A 19,661-nucleotide genomic window follows, 5' to 3' on the forward strand; every position below is an offset into this window, starting at 1 on the left:
GGGCTTGTGTATCTGGCCTTTGTGAAATGCTCATGTGAGGATACACTGTAAGCCAGGCCAGATGGGAAACTCGATTTCATTTGACTTTTCTTTCCCTCCCTCACCTGTATCCCCAACCCGCCAGCTCACAAGGAACCAGGAAAAGCCAGAGCCAACAGTCTTGTGTCTCTCGGAAGCCAGCGAGCCTCTGGGCTCTTCCACAAGCAAGTGACCATTGCCAGACAAACCAGCCTCCCTGGAAGCCCACGCGTCCCCCGAAACCCCCTCCTCCGTCAGAGAAGGGTGGGTTGCTATGATGCTGATGATGCAAGCGATGAGGAAGACTTTGATGGAGAAGGGGACTGTGTTTCACTCCCAGGGACCCTCTCAGGTCCTAGCAGGCCTCAGACAGAGGATGACCCTGGGCGTGTCATTACAACCTTGCCCAAGGTCGTGGATATCAACAGTCAGGAGGAACAACCTCAGAAAATACTGGTCAGCAAGGCCTCCTCAGCCCCTTTCCTTGGCAGCTTGTTGGACTTACAGGAGAGTGTTCCAGGGGATGTGGTGGACTCTCCTTCCCATGCAGCCCGCCTGCTGGACTCTACAGAGGGCCCCAAGGGTGGCCCTAGCTTCCCAGGGAAGAAGGAGCCGCCAGAATGGAGGAGTTCACCCAAATTGGAATACAAAGCCAGTACAGGTGCCCAGACTCTAAAGAGCACAGAGTGCCCCAGTCCCCCCCAGCAGAAGAATGAACACCTGGGGCCCAGGCACAAGCCAGTGGCCAGGATCAGCCCGCACTGCAAAAGGCCCACAGCAGAGGCCAGGCCCAGTGGCTTAGAGACCACAGTCCTGACTGACAGAGTCGATGAATCGTGTGCTCCGGACTTCAAGGTCCAGGCTACTTCCTTAAAAGTGACCATCACTGGTTTTCGTCCAGGTGGAACTGTGGAGAAGGTAACTGACTTCCTCTTCATTACTGTGATTCTAAATGCATATTGTGTGGTAAAACCTAGGGTTATCTGCCTGAAAGACAGGATAGTGATTAGAGAATTGTCTTTCAACAGTGGTGTTCCTTTAAATACACTGACTGCTTAGGAACCTATTAATATATCACAGGTAGTTAGGAGGAAAGTGTCCTGGTACTGAGTCCTAAGATCATGGGGCCAAAAGGTATAATGCAGCTCTTACCTGTACACAGGCCTGTGGTTGATGATGGAAAGACAGTGTGATGTTGGTGAAGTAAAACCCTGGGTCTGGCGCTGGCTCCTCCACTGACAACTTGGGCAAGTCCTGGAACCTTTCTGAGCTTCATTCTCTGGAATTGAAAATAGGGATGGTGTTCTCTGCCCTGATCACCTCACAGAGTTGGGGTAACACCAAACATGTTAACAGTGATTATCTCCAGCTGATAAGGTTGTGAGTGATCCTTATTTTTTCAGATGTTCCACCATGATTATGTATAATTATAGCTACGCATACCCTTACTGTATCACGTGAACTAATGGGGTACATTCACTTTGAAATTTAAAATGTTCTACATTGAAAGCAAGTTAATATTATTTATGTTACTCTCGAAAAAAACCAAACTCATTGCTGTTGAGTCGATTCTGACACATAGCGACCCTGTAGGACAGTGTAGAACTGCCCCGTAGAGTTTCCAAGGAGCAGCTGGTGGATTTGAACTGCTGACCTTTTGGTTAGCAGCTGTAGCTCTTAACCACTGTGCCACCAGAGCCCCTTTATGTTACTAGTTGGTTACAAATGTGTTAGAATGTCCCAGAATTATCAAAGTGCTGGTTTTCTAAATTTCAGTATACTTCCACTTTAGCAAGGAGATGGAGCCCTGGTGGTGCAGTTGTTAAAGCACTCAGCTGCTGATCGAAAGGTTAGTGATTCACACCCACCAGCTGTTCCACAGGTTAGTGATTCGAACGCCCCAGCTACTCCACAGGAGAAAGCTGTGGTAGTCTACTTCCATAAAGATTTACAGCCTTGGAAACCGAATGGGGCAATTCTATTCTGTCCTATAGGGTCGCTACGAGTCAGAATTGATTCGAGGGCAATGGGTTTGGTTTCAGTTAGCAAGGAGCGAGTAACAGAAATTAATGTTGTTTATGATCTCCTCAACATAAATAATTTTGCTCCCTCTGAACAAAGAATCCAGGATGACTTGTAAGGCCGTATTTATGAAGATGTGTACACAAGTGGTTTGTATAAACATATATGTAAATAAACCCAGAACATGTAACATCATAAAAACTATACTAGGCAGAAGGTTATTTTTTAACCTTATTAAAAAAAAAAAAATGGTAGAAACATACATCTTTTTTCCTCCTCCTCAAAAAGCATGTTATTACCACCAATCACCGTACAAATTTAATGCTCAGTGTTTTAGAATTTAATGTTCAGCCAATGGGTAAATTCCTTTTTAAATTCTGTTTTTAAAATATCATCAACAAGTCTTGGATATCCAAAAAAAGCCAAATCAGGATTATTATTCTTAATAATTTATTAAAATAAGAGTTTTTGTAATTGATGTCACTGAATTGTACATGTAGAAATTTCTGAAATGGTGTATCTTTGGCTATGTATATTTTCACCAAAGGAAAAAAACGGTCCTCCAAGGTTGAGAGCATTGACATGTTGTGGGGTTGTTAACCAATGTCATAAAACAATATGTGTACTGACTGTTTAATGAGAAACTATTTATTCTGTAAACCTTCACCTAAAGTACATTAAAAAAAAATTTTTTAAAGAGTTTTTGTAACTGTGAGTAAGTATTCCTCAGTAAGAACTTTTCAGCAGAATTGAAAACTCTTTCACAAAAGAGGCTTAATTTTTCTTGCAAAAATTTTAGTTCCAAATGTAATTGTATTTATACATGAGAAAGAAAACCGAATGCCTTGCCATGAAGTACTTGTTGTCAGATATTGAAAGCTTCAAAAAATGTTTTTCTCTTTTGGTGAATGGGTTTACTTCCACTATTTTTATGTTATATTTATGCCTTACCAAAAAATAAACCAAACCAATTGCCATCGAGTCAATTCCAACTCATGGCAACCCTATAGGACAGAATGATTTTCAAGGAGTACCTGGTAGATTCAAACTGCTGACTTTTTGGTTAGCAGCTGTAGCTCTTAACCACTATGACACCAGGGTTTCCTACTCCTTACTGGTAAATAGAAAATTAACTCCGTTAAACCCTGTGTAGCTTTCCCTCAGTCAGTAACTGACATTTTACTAAATGATTTTTCACAAGAGTAGCTACAAGTTGGAGAATGATTTGGGCAAGTCCTGGAAGCTTTCTGGGCCCCATCCTCTGGGCTAGAAAATAGGGAAGGTGTTCTCTGCCCTGATCACCTCACAGAGTTGGGGTAACCATCAAGCATATGTTAACAGTTTCACCACTTTCCTCTGCTGCCACCTATGGGCTGCTTTATGACTTATTAACTCAGAGGGTAAATTTCAAATCAGATTTAACTTTTTGAGCAAGTTAATTTTTTTAATTTTATAGTGAGTGTCGGATGAAAGGAAGAAAAAGTAATTGACACTTGGCTACATGAAATTTTGAAATATTAAATGTCGATTTCATTTATCCAGATGAGTCCTCTTCCTCACTACCAAACTGAGGAGTTGAATTTACAGTCTCAGCTATCATTGTACAATACTGTAACAAGAATGCCTTACATATATTTAGCCTTTGGTATGCTCGACACTGTTTTTATAACTGCTATCTCATTTAATCATCTTTTTAATGTCTATGAGTTAGACATGGCAAGTCTTTTCATCCCCATTTTAAAGCTGAGAAAACTGAGGCTTAGGGAAGAGTTGACAAGACTGTACAATTTCTAGTGGATGTTAGGATCAGAAGCTGGATCTTCTGGCTCCTTGCCCAGGGCTCTTTTGAATTTTCCCGAATTAGTCCTTCTACATATATTATGTTGTATTATGATGCAGAAGACCTGAAAGCTATTGAAAGTGATTTGCAGTTGTCATTGTGCCAGGAATCTCTGGGAAAGCTGACCATTGATGGTTCCATCCCTACCGATGGTGAGCCAGCCAGGGCTCTGTCCCACCCAGAGGCCTGCCACCTCACAGAGAGCCTGCCCGAAGCTGTACCATTGGGGGTGCAACAACCTGTGACTGGTAAGATTACTCTGTTGTTTGTTAAGCTTAAAGATAGGAGGGTAGACATTATCCCGATAAAAGCACTGTGAGTGCAGGATTTTGAGTGGAGGGGGATGTGGAAACGCTAAAGACAAATTAAGGATATCTAAAAGCTATCTGCATTTACAAGTCCCTGGGTGGTACAAATGGTGAATGCCCTTGGCTGCTCACTGAAAGGTTGGAAGTTTGAGTCCATCCAGAGGTGCCTCAGCAGAAAGGCCTAGCAATCTACTTCTGAAAAATCAGCACTTGAAAACCCTATGGAGCACAGTTCAGCTGTGACACACGTGGGGTTGCAACGAGTTGGAGTCAGCTCAACAGCAGTGTATTACCTGCATTTAACAATTTTGTTGGTGGTGGTGGTGGTTGCCATCAAGTTGATTCCAATTCATGGCGACACCATGTGTTACAGATAGAACTGCTCCATAGGGTTTTCTTGACTGTGATCCTAACAGATAGGAGCCCTGGTAGCACAATGGTTAAGCACTCGGCTGCTAACCAAAAGGTTGGCAGTTCAAATCCACCCAGCAGCTCTGCAGGAGAAAGACCTGGCGATCTGCTCCCATAAAGATTACAGCCAAGAAAACCCTATGGTGCAGTTCTACTGTGTCACATGTGGTCACTATGAGTCGAAAATAGACTTGACGGCACCCAGCACCACCACCAACACCTTAGTTCTTCATCATTCCAATGAAGATGGTAGCAGGACCTACCTCCTGTGAAAAACTTATAGCAGCACAGTGCTAAATCCTTAATTCAATTATTTTTAGAAACACTCTTAGCATAATGCTAAGTCCTAATAATTGGTTCATCAGGAAGAAAAAGGTGTATACCACTAAGATGATGATGTCTGGGGAGTGTGCAGTGGCTGTAACAGTTGAGGTAGACACACCCCTCAAACAAGAGCTGTCACTGTGACTGGGTTTTTCACTCCAGCCTCAGACCCATAGCCCCTAAGAAAATAGCTAACCATAAGTTTTTTTTAATGCCAGTTTTTGGGTGTTTTTTGTTTTTTTTCTTGTTCCAAGATGCTACGTCCCACTGTAATCTTTATGGAAGCAGACTGCCACATCTTTCTGCCATGGAAACAGTGGCTGGTGGGTTTGAAGCCTCAACATTTAGGTTAGCAGCCAATGCTTAACCGCTGCGCCACCAGGGCTCCTTCTGTAAAGATTACATTCTAGGAAATATGGGACTGTTCTACTCTAGTCAGCACCCAACAACAATATATGTATATATAGATATTTATATGTGTGTATATGTGAGTGTAAATATGTAAATATATGTATGTATGTGTTTTTAAAATCTTGATCCCAAATGCCACATGCCAATCCATCCTTCACAGAGGCTATCTTGAGTCTTTACTTCTCTCCTCAATCCAACACTCATTCCCAGCAGCCTTCTAATATGTGAAAATATAGAAACTATCAAACATGGACTTCTGAAGCTTCCTTTTCCCCTTTGGCACCTCAAAAATTTAATGTATGTAAAAAAGCATGGGCTATGCAATCAGCAAGACCAGGCTCTGTCACTTACTGGTTGAATAAACTTAAGTGTGTTACCCCCCCACCCCCACCCCCACCTCTCCAAAAAAAAAAAGATGCTATGTCCCAGAGGTGGGCAGGTTAGCTGACCACCACGCAGGCCCTCATAAGGAGGCACTGCAGGCCCGAGGTGCTCTGGGAACCCACCTCACAGAATGACTCCACTTCCCACTGTCCCACATGCATCCTTCCCTGCTGCCTGTGAGGTTTCCTACTCTTTATCTTGCCTCTCTGCTTTCATTTCATTTTCTTCCTCATCTTCTTTCTTAACAGACTCTGGCCAAACTCACCCTCCTGAACTGCACTCAAGGCCCCACCCTTTTTGTCAACCCATTGCCATCAAGTCGATTCTGACTTGTAGTGACCCTGAAAGACAGAGTAGAGCTGCCCCATAGGGTTCCCAAGGCTGTAATCTTTACGGGAGCAGACTGCCACATTTTTCTCCTGCAGAGTGGCTGGTGGGTTGGAACCTTTAACCTTTCTGTTAGCAGCCGAGCGCTTAACCACTGAGCCATGAGGGCTCCTTCCCTCTGCTGAGGCTCCCACAATAATCTGGCCTCTCTAGGCCTCCCATTCTGCTGAACTGCATCAACATATATCCGAAGCTCAGCAGAGGCCCGTATCCTGTCTGTAGCATTCCTTGTGGTTGCCTCACCACCAGTGATAAACAGTAAGTCCCCGAAGTTTGGAGATTGGACTGCTTCACACGTTCTACCTCTCACAACCCATAGCTTGGGGCTGAACCCACATGGGTGGGATCGCCCGATACTGGGACTGAGAAACTGTGTGTGATCTCCACAGAAGCAAAGAGAAGCTACAGAATAAAACAACCGCATCTCAGGGCTTTTGCCATGTGTGAATGCCAACGAGTGGATAGTGTAAAGAAAACCATTTCTGGCATCCCCAGTCCTTCAAAATAACCAAAAGGGAAAGAAACAGACGTTCATTCTGCCGTCTCGTCTGAGTTATTTTAGAGCATCTTAGCATCGTGTTTGTTAGATGTGGGTTTGCTGTAATTGTAGAGACAAAAAACCCAGAAAGGCAAAAAGGCCGGCGTTTAGGTTGTGGAATATCTTTCTGAAAAAGAAAAGAGTTGAGATTGCTTATACTTTTTTTTTTTTTAATTGAGAGGTTTCATATTTTCTCAGAATTTTCCCTTTGTCTCTCCTACCATCCTATCTTTTGTTTAAATTCTCAACACAGGACTGGACAGCTCACCAGACCTCATCACGTCCCCAGGGAAGAAGAGGGCTCAACCTGACCTCAGCAAGGCCTCAGCAGATGCAGGCAAAGCCTGTCTGCCTGAGAGCCCCAGCAAGCCAGCGTCAGCCCAGGTCTCTGAGTCCGAGGGCAGGCCTCAAGTCAGGCTCACCCAAGACCTCAGCACATCCCCAGGGAAGAAGGTGACGGTTCATCCTGACTTTAGCCAGACTCAAGGAGTGTCAGAAGCCAGCATGCCTGACAATGCCAGGAAGGCAGCTGCCCTCAAGGGAGCGGACCCTGAGGCACAGGGAGCACCTCAAGCTAGTGCTATCCTGTCACGAGACCTTGTCACATCCCAGGAGAAGAGACAAGGAGTTCAAGTTAACCACAGCAAGGCTTTGGAGATGACAGAAATCCGCATTCCTGAAAACTCCAGGGAGTCTGCTCTGCTCAAGGGAAGAGATTCTGTGTCCGAGAGGGCGCTGCAGGCCAGAGCCTCCCTGGCATCGTCCACTGACAAGCCCAAAGAAGTGTGTGGCAGTGGTTCATGGCACTGCTGCCCGGGGGAGAAGACAGAGAGCCCTGTGACTGACATCGACACATTCATTACGGAGCTGGATGCTTGTGAAGTAACACTTCAGTCTTCTCAGAGAGGGGACCATGTGAGACAAGAGGGCAGTTCTCAAGGTCAACCTCCAGCAAAAGCTGAAAGCGGAAGTTCCTGCCACGCCAAGCCTGTCTCGGGGAAAGGAACCCCCTCCCCGGGGAGGGCCCAGGCTGCTCGTCCACCCCCTCACCCCCAGTGGGCCTCCCAGCCTTCGGTTTTAGATTCAATTAATCCTGACAAACATTTTACTGTGAACAAAAACTTTCTGAGCAACTACTCTAGAAATTTTAGCAGTTTTCACGAAGACAGTACCTCCCTGTCAGGCCTGGGCGATAGTACCGAACCATCTCTCTCTTCCATGTATGGCGATGCTGAGGACTCATCCTCAGACCCTGAGTCACTCATGGAAGCCCCACGCGCTTCCGCCAGGGACAGCTGGTCACCACCTCATTCTTGTAGGTCACCTCACAAGGAAGATACTGCAGAGTCTGAGGAGGAGCAAATCGAAATTTGTTCCACAAATGGTTGCTCCCACCCGCCCTTGGCGACTACTCATCCGCCTGCCCAGGCTGCACCCTACCCTGCTTTAGCCAAAGTTCTGCCATTAAAACATAGTGCTCTGAGCGAATCAGTGGGAAGTCCATGTGAGAGAGCTTCCTTTGTGCCCGGAGTATCATGCTTTTCAGTACTAAAATCTTCCCAGCCGTTTTCACTCTTGGATATAAGCTCCCAGGAGCACGAAACTCATGGGGATATAAACACTTCTCAGGGTCACAGGCCCTGGAGTGCAGAAGAGACTGTGGAAGCTGCCAGCATTGGCTCAGCCATGGAAAGCAGTCAGCCTTCTAAAATTGCCAGTCATTTTCCGGACCCCCCGGTCACTCTCTGCTTTCCTAGCATGGTGAATGGTTTGGACTATGACTTACTCGATGATGAGACCCCAAATAAAGAACCAACAAATGTTAATGCAACTGAAGATCCATCCTCCTTCGGTGCAGATGTCCCTAAGAATGGGGACTCTGTCTTGCTAGACCTGCATGTCTCTGAAATCCATGACCCGGGTGACCTGCTACAGAAACCAAAAGTGACCTCCAGGAGGCCCATCATGGCCTGGTTTAAAGAAATAAATAAAAATAACCTAGGTGCCCATTTGCAGAGCAAAACTGAAAAGGAGCCATCCACAGTGCCAACCAGAAGTCCTGACTCCAAAATTCAAACGATGAGTTCGAGCCACAAGAAAGGAATTTCTGTACCTAATAGCCCTCCTCAGCTGAAAGTGAACCTTGAAAACAAAGACCTGCCAAAAAAAAGTTCGGTAGAAACACTTTTAAGTAACTGTCAGAAACCCAAATCTGGTCCGAAGCTGAAGAGGCTCAGCATCAAAAGTAAAAGCAGAGTCAGTGCCGAGGCTCCTGCTGCTAATACAGTCAAGGCTGGTGGGGTGGATCACCGGAAATCCCTGACTTCACCCCAGAGCTCCCAGAAAATGCTTTCTAAGGTAGCCACACAACGGTTCCACGCAGGTGTCCATGAGGAACCTAACAAGAACGGTGCAGCCACTCCCAAGTCTCCCAAGTATATGCTGGAGAGCAAGCCACCCCTCGCTGCTCCTGGGTCACTGAACTCCTCGGTGTCAGACACAAGCATCAAAACGTTCATATCGCCCCTCAGCTCCCCCAAGGATCTTCTGCAGCCAGGTGTCTGTAGTAGGTTCCACACGGCCGTTCACTCAGAACCAGACAGAAGTTGCCCAGCCACCCCCAGGTCCCCCAGATGTGGAGCAGAGAGTACAGTGCCTCCTGCTGGCTCTGGGCCAGCAAGTCCCATAGCATCAAATGGGAGCATCTCCACCTCAGGGAACAAGCATGAGATTCAACCTCCAGAACAGAAAGAGCCCCGCACATCTGGCCAAACAGATTCAGCATCAGAAGCAGCCCAGCCTAGGATGGCTGGAGAAAAAGAAAGCAGAATAATTGCTAGTGATGCCCTAGAAAGAACAAAGCAGCTGAAAATTGTTGAGATTTCTTCTGAGAGAATGCCTAAGGGTGCATGTGGTGACAAGCCGGCTGAAAGCAACAGGCGGGGAGGGTTCTCAGCCCAGAGCCACTGTCAGGAGATGGGGAAGGTCAGACTCTGTCCCCAGGCAGTGGAATCACCCCCCAGTTACCCACCCTCACCCACGTCTCGGGCCTCTCAGGTCAAGCAGGAAATGCAGCGCTCTTTCAGTGTGGCCAAGCTGTCTTCCTCCTCTTCCTCCCCCCAGCTGCTTGCTAAAAAGACAGATTCCTCCCAGGGAAAAACAAGCCAAATGGTGGAACCCCAAGGGATGTCCAAGAATGTCATACCAATGGATGACCACCCCTACTTCACACCACGGCCAGCAACCAGGACCTACTCCATGCCAGCCCAGTTCTCCAGCCACTTTGGACGGGAGGGTCCTTCCCTCCACAGTCCAGGCCGCTCTCATCTGGACAGCCAGAACCCTGTGACAGGTGGTGGCTTCCTGGAGACAAAGCCATCCAAAAGCAGTGTCCTCACTCTGGTTAATGGGCAGAGTGTCTATAGTGTGAAGCCCCTGCTGGAAACATCTAGAAACCTTCCAACAACCGACGAAGGAGATACCCTTCCCATCCAGGAGACGAGCTGCCTTGTCACAGACAAGATCAGAGTCACCAGGAGGCATTACTACTATGAGCAGAACTGGCCCCATGAATCTACCTCATTTTTCTCTGTAAAGCAAAGGATCAAGTCTTTCGAGAATCTGGCCAATTCTGACCGGCCTGCCGCCAAGTCTGGTGCTTTCCCTTCTTTGTCTGTAAGTTCTAAGCCCCCCATTGGGAGACGGTCATCTGGCAGCATCCCTTTGGGGAGCCTCAGCCACACCGGGGAGGCCTCAAGGTCGCTGAGGCGGAGCCTAAGTTCCTGCAGCGAAAGCCAAAGTGAAGCCAGCACCCTCATCCCCCCGATGACCAAGTCCCCCTCCAGCACGATGCTGACGGTCTCCCAGCAGATCCCAGTGGAGACCAGTAGCAAGGGCCCTGATTTGGACCAAAAGAAATCACTGGGTCCTTGTGGAATCACCACACCAACAGTGACCCCGGCCTCTCCCATCAAGAGGAACAAGCCCTCGGTGCGCCATGCCCAGCCCTCCTCGCCCTTGTCCCGCTCGAAGCTGCAGGAGCTGCGAGCCCTGAGCATGCCCGACCTGGACAAGCTCTGCAGCGAGGACTATTCGGCGGAGCCCACGGCCGTGCTCTTCAAAACAGAGCTGGAAATCGTCCCCCAGAGGTCGCTCGGCGCCCCTGCTGGAGGCCTTCCTGGCCTCAACGGATCAACTGGGAGCGGGGCCTGTCCAGGGGGAGGCAGCCCTAAAGCTAGTGAACCTAGGACACCGGGTTCAGCCAAGGATGCAGGTGAAACAACCCAGGATCTGCCCTCTGGGAAAAGCTGGTCAATTAAGTAAGTATCTGCCCCTCTCCCCCGCTTTTATTTAAGTAAATTTTATTTTGGAATACTTCTAGATTTATAGAAAAGTTGCACAGATAGTATTGAGAGGTCTCGGATGCCCCTCACCCAGCTTCCCCTAGTGTTAACCTCTTACATCACCATGGTCTGTTTGTCAAAAATAAGAAATGAACACTGGAACAATACTATTAGCTAAACTACAGTCTTTGTTCAGATTTTACCAGTTTTCCCACTAATGCCCTTTTTCTGTTTCAGGAACCAGTCCAGGATCCCACATAGCATTTAGCCCCTTTGTTTTTAATTGTTGGAAAAATTAAGGACCTACAGGGAAGGGTGTACACCAGAATGTTGCTTGGAGGAGAGGATTCTACAGGATATGGCACTTAAGCCAAAGCAAGACACAAGGGAGCTGGAAGGAAAGGGAAGTTGCATCTCAGGGCAGGACCTGGGCCTTTGAAGGGGACTGCAGTCAAACAGGAAATTCCTGATGTAAAATATTTCACTTGAGTCTATATGTTGACTATTTTTAAATACATCAGGAATCTTCCATTGAACTCCTACGTTGGTTCCCTAGCATCTTGGAGGAATCCCTGAATCCACAGCAATTCTCATCGCTGTTGGCAGTGAATGAAATTCCTGTTTCACGTGCAGGTCCTTCAAGTAGTCTGGAGTGGCAGTTAAAATAAAGCATGACTATCAGAAAATACTGGCAATATAGTAGAAAGGAGAAAATTTTAAATGTACCTTTATAAATGGAGAAATTGCTTTCTCCTTTAATGTTCTTCAAATGTACTTATATTATCTAGTTTGGATCATGGCACCCTGGTGGCACAGTAGTTAAGAGCTTGGGTGCTAACCAAAAGGTTGGCAGTTCAAATCCACCAGCCGCTCCTTGGAAACACTTTGGGAGAGTTCTCCTCTGCCCTGCAGGGTCACTATGAGTCTGAATCAACTCGACCGCAACAGGTTTGGGTTTTTTTTTTTTTTTTTTAGTTTGGATCAACTTCTCGTCTCAGTGGGGGACCAGCAAAGATTACAGTCCATTTTGTCATCGGTGGGGTCAACATCTACCGTCCTCACTCTCATTCAGGAAGCGAAGGCACAATCAGAGGTAAGTGAAATACCAGAAACATGGTCACATCCAACATCTCAAGACAGGCCAGCCGCCCTGCTCAAAGGGGCTGGGGCATGACGCTTATTCCTGTACATACAAAGACATCTTTCTTTTTACTCCAACCATTTTGAGTGAAATCCTTCCTGAAAGGCATTGCATATTTCCTGGACTTAACTGGCATCCACTCGTGGGATGTGACCTGTTCTTGATGATTCAGAAGGTCTTAAAGAACATCAGTGGTTGCCTTGAGCTGGTGGGACCCAGGGAGATTCTTAGGACCTATCCCAAGCAACCCCCAACTGATGGCTGGCTGGTTGATTGGTTGGTTGGTAAGTGGATGTCCATTTTGCTATTTTGAGTATGTGGCATATATCAGGGTAGCAAGTCCATGGTTTACTGAGATTGTGTCTAGAATAAAAAGTATAACTGAGGTCCTGAGGGATTTTTCCTTTGAATAAAGTCTGTCCTTCTTTCCTCCCTCCCTCCCTACCTCTGCTCTTCTTTTACAAGTTATAAAATCAACAGATTAGATCTATTTTGGGAATCTAAAGTAACCAAGGTGGTCAAAGATGGATTAGGGAGAAGGGAGACTTGATTTTTAAATCTGCAGCAGCTATTGCAGTTGTCTGTATAAGATTAAAGAGTTGAATTGAGTGGCACTAGAGACAATGAATAGGGACCCAGTTTAGAAACAGTTTGTAGACATGACAGAGCTGGTAATAATTGGATGTAGAGGTGAAGAAACGTGCTCAATGATGTCTGCAGTGTTTCTAGCCTGAGCCACCAGCTCATTGGAGCTGCCAGGAGCCGGGTCAGCAAGTGCAGGGAGGAAAACCTGTTTACGGGGAAAGCAATGAGTTCAGTTCCAGACCTCTGAAGTTGAAGCTACTGTGGTAGATTGAGTTGGAAATGGGAAATTAATCCAAATAGCTCAGAAGTGAAGAAATGAATCTTGTGTGGTTTGGGTCAGAAAGGCCATATTTAGGAGAACTATATTCATTTAGTTAGTTTTATTCCAAAATAAATTTGCAGCCATTTACAAAAATAACATACTATACTATGAGATTAAAAAAATTAAAAATCGGAGTGTTAAAAAGCAAAGATGTCACTTTTGAGGACTAAGGTACGCCTGACCCAAGCCATCGTGTTTTCAATCGCCTCATATGCATGTAAAAGCTGGAAAATGAATAAGGAGGACCAAAGAAGAATTGATGCATCTGAATTATGGTGCTGGCAAAGAATATTGAATACACCATGGACTGCCAGAAGAACCAAGAAATCCGTCTTGGAAGAAGTACAGCCAGAATGCTCCTCAGAAGTGAGGATGATGAGACTTCGTCTCACTTACTTTGGAATGTTATCAGGAGGGACCGGTCGCTGGAGAAAGACATCATGCTTGATAGAGTAGAAAGTCAGTGAAAAAGAGGAAGACCCTCAACGAGACAGATTGACACAGTGGCTGAAACATAGCAACGATTGTGAGGATGGTGCAGGACCGGGCAATGTTTCATTGTGTTGTACACAGGGTCGCTATGAATCGAAACTGACTCGACAGCACCTAACAACAACAGAGTTCTAATTGATATCCCTAAGTTATATACCTGAAAATGACTGAAGTGGCAAAGGCGTTATATATATTTTTACAAAAATTAAAAAAGAAAGCTAACAAGGTAGAGTTCAAAACAAAATCCTAGAGACATCAATGAAACCAGGGAAAAGTTGTTCCATGGAAGTGCGTGCTAGCATACCAGGCTCTGCTCCTACAATTGCGTTGCTGGCTTGGCTCTGATTTCCCTCGCACCTGTGGAAAGAGAAAAGTGTGAAGAAGTCACAAGGGTCCTAGGACAGTGGTTCTCAATCAGGGACACTGCTAAACATCCAACAATGCACAGGACATTCCTCCACAACAAGGAGTTATCCAGCTCAAGATGTTAAAAGTGCCAAGGTTGAGAAACTCTAGTCTAGGAGAATGGTGACTGAAGGAAAAAGAGGAAACTTGCTGGGTAATGAGTGGTGTGGATTCGTGAGCTTCCACTGAATCAATGCCTTCCTCTCTGTGGGTTTCCTGTTTTGAAGATGAAACCATTGCAGTGTTGGCGCCCAGATGTGTGCATTAGCATAGAGAGCCACCGAGAGGCCTTGCCCGAGTCCTGGAGGACTTCATCGTGCTGTGGGTTCTCTTTTAAGTGCCCAATTGGTTTAGCTGCTGTTTTAATTCTGCAGAAACATTTGGTTACCACCTTCATGCCTACATTTGGAGTTTATCTGCAGAAGGTCGTTAGAGTAGAACTAGGCATTTGGTGAATGATCACTGTTGGCTTAAGTGTGAACATAAATTATGTGGTCAAGGGAGCCACCTGCTGGTGAAATAAGAAAGTTACATCTGTTTATCCCTATTCTTGCCCTAAAGTATTTAACATCATCTGAAGTCTTCTGTACAAGACAAAGAAGCTACTCAGTAACTTCAGATAAAGTCTTTAAATAGGTTGGATGTGACAGTAAACAGTAACAAAAGAAACCATTGGTTCACATCTGGGAACCTTCTCTGAACAACATTAATTTCTCAGGACTATCCATAGCGATTTGAATACGAACAAATGCCTATTTTCTATTTAGAGAGAAAAGCAAATTTGAACAATTTTTCTTTAGTGTCTGGGTCACTAAAGTATTCTGAGAACACTATTCCACAAATTCTAACATTTCCCTGAGGGGCTGTGATGTCTGTCTGCTAAGGAGCAGCCTTGGTATCTGATGAGTTGGCCAGGATGGAGAGACTGCGTGGGATGGAGGAAACCCTTTCCCCGTAGACCCCACTCCCTTCCGATTCTCAGCCCACTGCTTTGGGCCTGTGCAGTGAAGAAGCACCTTGAAATGTCAAGCATTTTTCACGTTCAGTAAAAGGGAACATGTCTTCCTCTCCCCTCCTTCAATTGCTGTTATTGTGACAATAAGCATTTCACGCATGGATTTTCAGTCAAGGTGGCATGGTGGGATCACATGCTGACAGGCCCCCTCTGCTCCAAACACTTAATAGTGTTAGAGAAAACATGAAAAGAGAAAACCAAAACGTCTTCACCAACCTCAGAAATGAGATGCACATCTCAGGGACCATACAGAAAGCGGAGGCATTTTTCTGAGGACAGTATCTTCCCAGGGCCTCCCACACCCTGCCTCACCCCCATTCGGTGTTCACCACACCAGGCAAGCGTTGTGGTATGGTGTCGAAGATCATTTCTATTTTTCACTGAGATGTTGCTATCTTCTTCTTCTTTTTTATGCTCCTGTTATCTCCAGCTGATTTCAGAGGGAGCAATGAGCAGAGATGTTACTATTCTGCCAAAAGTTTCCTGCCTAGTGCTCTGTCCACTGAGTATGAATTGTAGGTGCTAAAAATGGAACTGGACAAAAATGTATTTCCTGAGGCCTCTGGGGATGCTTAAAGGGGGAGATTAGGGAGAAGCGGAAAATAAGCCCTGCTGGTCCGACTTCAGCACACCCAGACCTGGTATAGGACTCCTTGAAGAACTCCTGATAGCCAATCTGCTTTCCTAATGCTGTGTTAGGCTTCTCAGAGCAACAAAATTTAGGCCGACAATCGGTTTCTATGGTACTTGTATTCTCAAACACAACTGGAGAAAAAAAAATTTTTTCCCCGTTTATTTTTTTTATTGTACTTCAGGTGAAGGTTTATAGAATAAATAGTTTCTCATTAAACAGTCAGTACACACATTGTTTTATGACATTGGTTAACAACCCCACGACATGTCAACCCTCTCCCTTCTCAATCTTTTCTTTTGGTGAAAATATACATAGCCAAAGATATACCATTTCAAAAATTTCTACATGCACAGTTCAGTGACATCGATTACGTTCTTCCAGTTGTAATGCTATTCTCACTTTAGATGAAGGTTTACAGAACAAAATAGTTTCTCATTAAACAGTACACATGTTGCCCTATGACAATGGTTAACAACCCCACAACATGTCAACACTGTCCTTACTCAACCTTGGGTTCCCTATCACCAGCTTCCTTGTCCCCTTCTGCCTTCTGGCCCTTGACCCTCAACTGCTGTGCCTCATTAGTCCCGTTTTGTTATATGGGGCTGTCCAACCCCCAGCTGAACGGTGAACCTGGGAAGTGACTTCACCACTGAGTTAGAAGGGGTCTGGGGGCCATACTCTCAGGGTTTCTCCAGTCTCTTTCAGGCCAGTAAATCTGGTCTTTCTTGTGTGTGTTAGAATTTTGTTCTACATCTTTCTCCAGCTCTGTCCAGAACCCTCTGTTGTGATCCCGGTTAGAGCGGCAAAGAAAAAAAACTTTTTTTAAATAAAGTTTTGGTGATAAAGTATCCTGGGAGCCAGGACAGTCCCATTTTCAAATATTCTGTCTTTGCTCCAAGAAAGCAATTAAATTTCTGTGTATTCGTGTTTTAGCTTCAGACATACCACAAAACTACACAAAGAGCATTTATCAGACATGTTCCCATTTTTGTTTAGGAAGCCTAACCATCACTCTTCTCTCTACCTGATTAAAGTTTCCTATGAAGAAAAAATTCCCACCTCAAAAAGATCTCTAGGACATTCTAACGTACGCAAAATGGACTCCATCAGCATGTGGAGGCTTTGGTTTGAATGAATGTCTTTAAAGAGGTAACACTGCTGTTATGGATTGAATTGTGTCCCCCAAAAAGATATGTTGAAGTCCTAACCCCTGTGAACTGACGTATTTGGAAACAGAGTCTTTGAAGATGTTATCAGTCAAGTCAACATGAGGTCATACAGGAGTAGGTAGGTCCTAATCCAACCTGGGTGCTGTTCTTATAAAAAAGAAGTAGAGACAGAGACAAAGAGAGGAAAGACTTGAGGGAGTTATGTTGCAGCTACCAGCATATGCTGGGGCTACCAAAAGCAGGGAGAAACCACCAAGGATCTTCCCCTAAAGCCTTTGGAGAGCACATGGCTCCACCAACACCCTAAATTTCACTACTAGCCTCCAGAACTGTGAGACAATAAAGTTCTGTTCTCATAAGCCAACCAAACCCATTGCTACCGAGCTGATTCTGACTCATAGTGACCCTACAGGACAGAGCAGAACTGCCCCATAGGGATTTTGGTGGATTCGAACTGCCTGCCTTTTGGTTAGAGCCGAGCTCTTAACCACTACACCACCAGGGCTTCTATAAGCAACCCAGTCTGTGGTATTTTTTTATGGTGGTCCTGGGAAACTAAGACCATTGCTTGGTTTTAGGCCTCCTGCCTTACTAATAGGACTAAACACTTATTTTCAGATACTTGAGTTCCCTCCCCAGGACACAGATGGAACATTTGGCTTCCGTTACAGAGGGGTCTCTCTTTCAACATTTTCACTTTCTCTCATCAAATCAATCTGTAAGAGCTATTATTAGATTCTTTTCCTATTGCTGTGTTTGAGAACATATTCAATTGACGGATTATAAATCACTTCACATGAAACCTAGCAATTCTCATCTTTAAAATGTTGCTGAATCATCTCTAGTGTGTGGGTGAAGGGCGGCAAAATCCAGAATAATGAACACTGCTAATGTTTTATTTTAAAATAATTTATTCCAAGGTATGTTTTGATTAATGCTTGAAACCTAGAACAGTCTTTTGTTATTTAATCCTACAACATTACTAAGAATGTTTTAGTCTTATTGTGAGTTGAGAACTATTAGTTTTAATGTCTTTGTGCTTTATAATTACCAGTTCATTAATTGCACCTGAAATCCAGTGAACAAAACAACTGGCTTCCATGTGCTCTCATCCTGCCACTTAGCACTTATCCCTTTGCTGTTGTTGAAACTAGCTTTGCGAAATTGTAGAATTAAAGGATAATTCCCTTCATGTTCTGTGCTGAGACCAGATTTGCAAAGACATAATCTGGTACCTAGAATAGCCTGAAGACTTGGGAATCCCAAATTGTCCCCTGACCTTGTCCCAGTTCATGTCCACTTCCTCCTAATAGTTACAGGATGGACCTTCCAAATTTGTCATATAAACACTACCTAGAAGGGATGTGAGATGGTTGGGACGGGGCTCCTCCGATGTCCCTGTGGAAGTCATGAGGAACCATGGCGGCGGTGGGGTGTGTGAAAAGCACCACAGCCACTACAGGAGGACTTACTTCTGAATTTCCTTACTCTTGGCACAAGGAATATAATGTTTTTTTTTTTTTTTTTCTGTTTCTTTTCACTAGAATAAAGAAGACATTTGCTTCATAGTCTTGAATAAAAAAGAAGGCTCAGGTCTGGGATTCAGTGTGGCAGGAGGGACTGATGTGGAGCCAAAATCAATCGTGGTAAGTGACGATGTCATGACACTCATGGAAAAGTGACTGCTTCCACAGCCTCAGGATTTGATCAGCACAGAATTCAAGACAGCGGTAGTCACACATGCCTTTCAAAGACTACTGGTTTTTTTTCCCTACTACCAAAATAAAAATGGAAACGTGGGAAGAGTAGTATGTAATATTTTCGTTGATAAAGATAAGCATCCTGAACACACAGCTGACATGATCTATAGGCTCAATGATCTAGATGCCCATACATACATATACAATTGTCTGCATCCTTAGCTTGTGACCAAATATTTTATTCATTTAAGCACTGTCAAAAATATTACAGTTGACCAAGCTGTGTTTGCTTATAAAATTCTTTCTCAAGAAACAATAACTTAAAATTTTACATCACTCAAAGGCCTTTGAAATCATTTGGGAGGCCACCTTCATGGGACTCCAGAGACCAGCTCCTGTTCAGATTCCTACCGCCCCAGGGAATGCCAGGCACATATTATACACTAGTAAGAAGTTGTTGAGTAAAAAATGTGTTTGTATGCTGGAACTGAAATTTGTAATTCCATCCCCACTGTTGAATATATGCTTTTCATAAACCAAGGGTTTGTATAATTTGGGAATTTTAACGTTAGAAAATTCCTTTAATACAGATTTGCAGGTACTCTCTTGCTTTTACTGGAGGGCATAAATGGATTTGGCTTTTGTTCCCTTTCCTTTCTTTGTCCCAGGTGCACAGGGTGTTATCTCAGGGGGCGGCTTCTCAGGAAGGGACCATGAACCGAGGGGATTTCCTTCTGGCAGTCAATGGCACCTCATTAGCTGGCCTCGCCCACAGGGATATCGTGAAGGTTCTCCATCAGGCACAGCAGCACAAAGATGCCCTCGTGGTTATCAAGAAGAGAAATGATCAACTCAGACCCTCTACCAGGCTGGAGCCTCCCACAGCTAATGGGAAGGGTACACTGTACAGAAAGAACATCACCCTGGAGCCTGGAATTGGTAAGATATTAGTTCAACACCAACAGAATGTGAGCAGCTGGCAGGTAAGAGTAGATTCAAATGGAACATGAAGGGAAATAGCTGCTAATTTCTGGGTCAGAGAAAGTAAATGTAGTGAATGCTAATGCTCGTGGATACTTCTTGCAAAAGCAGTGTTACAAATTGTAAATGTCCGCCAGTAGTTAAAGCCACACTGTTGAGGCTTTAAAATGGCTGCTGTTACCTTCTCAAAACGTCTTAAGAAGGAAGCCCCTTTTACAATTCACATTC

At 44.9% G+C, this 19,661-nt stretch overlaps 1 protein-coding gene and 1 long non-coding RNA gene across 2 annotated transcripts in view; one reads left to right on the forward strand and one right to left on the reverse strand.

Annotated features, from left to right (window-relative positions):
* Window positions 1-19,661, forward strand: part of PDZD2 (PDZ domain containing 2) — a 304,746-nt gene that overhangs the window by 278,900 nt on the left and 6,185 nt on the right. Inside the window, exons 17-22 of the mRNA XM_004385222.3 lie at window positions 125-936; window positions 3,987-4,128; window positions 6,897-10,962; window positions 11,962-12,079; window positions 18,297-18,398; window positions 19,121-19,391. Of these exons, the coding sequence (XP_004385279.1) occupies window positions 125-936; window positions 3,987-4,128; window positions 6,897-10,962; window positions 11,962-12,079; window positions 18,297-18,398; window positions 19,121-19,391 (5,511 nt within the window). The remainder of the gene's footprint in view (window positions 1-124; window positions 937-3,986; window positions 4,129-6,896; window positions 10,963-11,961; window positions 12,080-18,296; window positions 18,399-19,120; window positions 19,392-19,661) is intronic.
* Window positions 868-14,975, reverse strand: LOC111822166 (uncharacterized). The gene is made up of 3 exons (XR_002825426.1): window positions 13,831-14,975; window positions 1,171-1,297; window positions 868-1,005 (listed from the first exon to the last, which is right to left on the reverse strand). It is a non-coding gene; the product is annotated as an uncharacterized LOC111822166 (long non-coding RNA).

The sequence above is a fragment of the Trichechus manatus genome, unplaced genomic scaffold (genome assembly GCF_000243295.1).
Source record: "Trichechus manatus latirostris isolate Lorelei unplaced genomic scaffold, TriManLat1.0 scaffold00135, whole genome shotgun sequence".
Taxonomy (NCBI): Eukaryota; Metazoa; Chordata; class Mammalia; order Sirenia; family Trichechidae; genus Trichechus; species Trichechus manatus.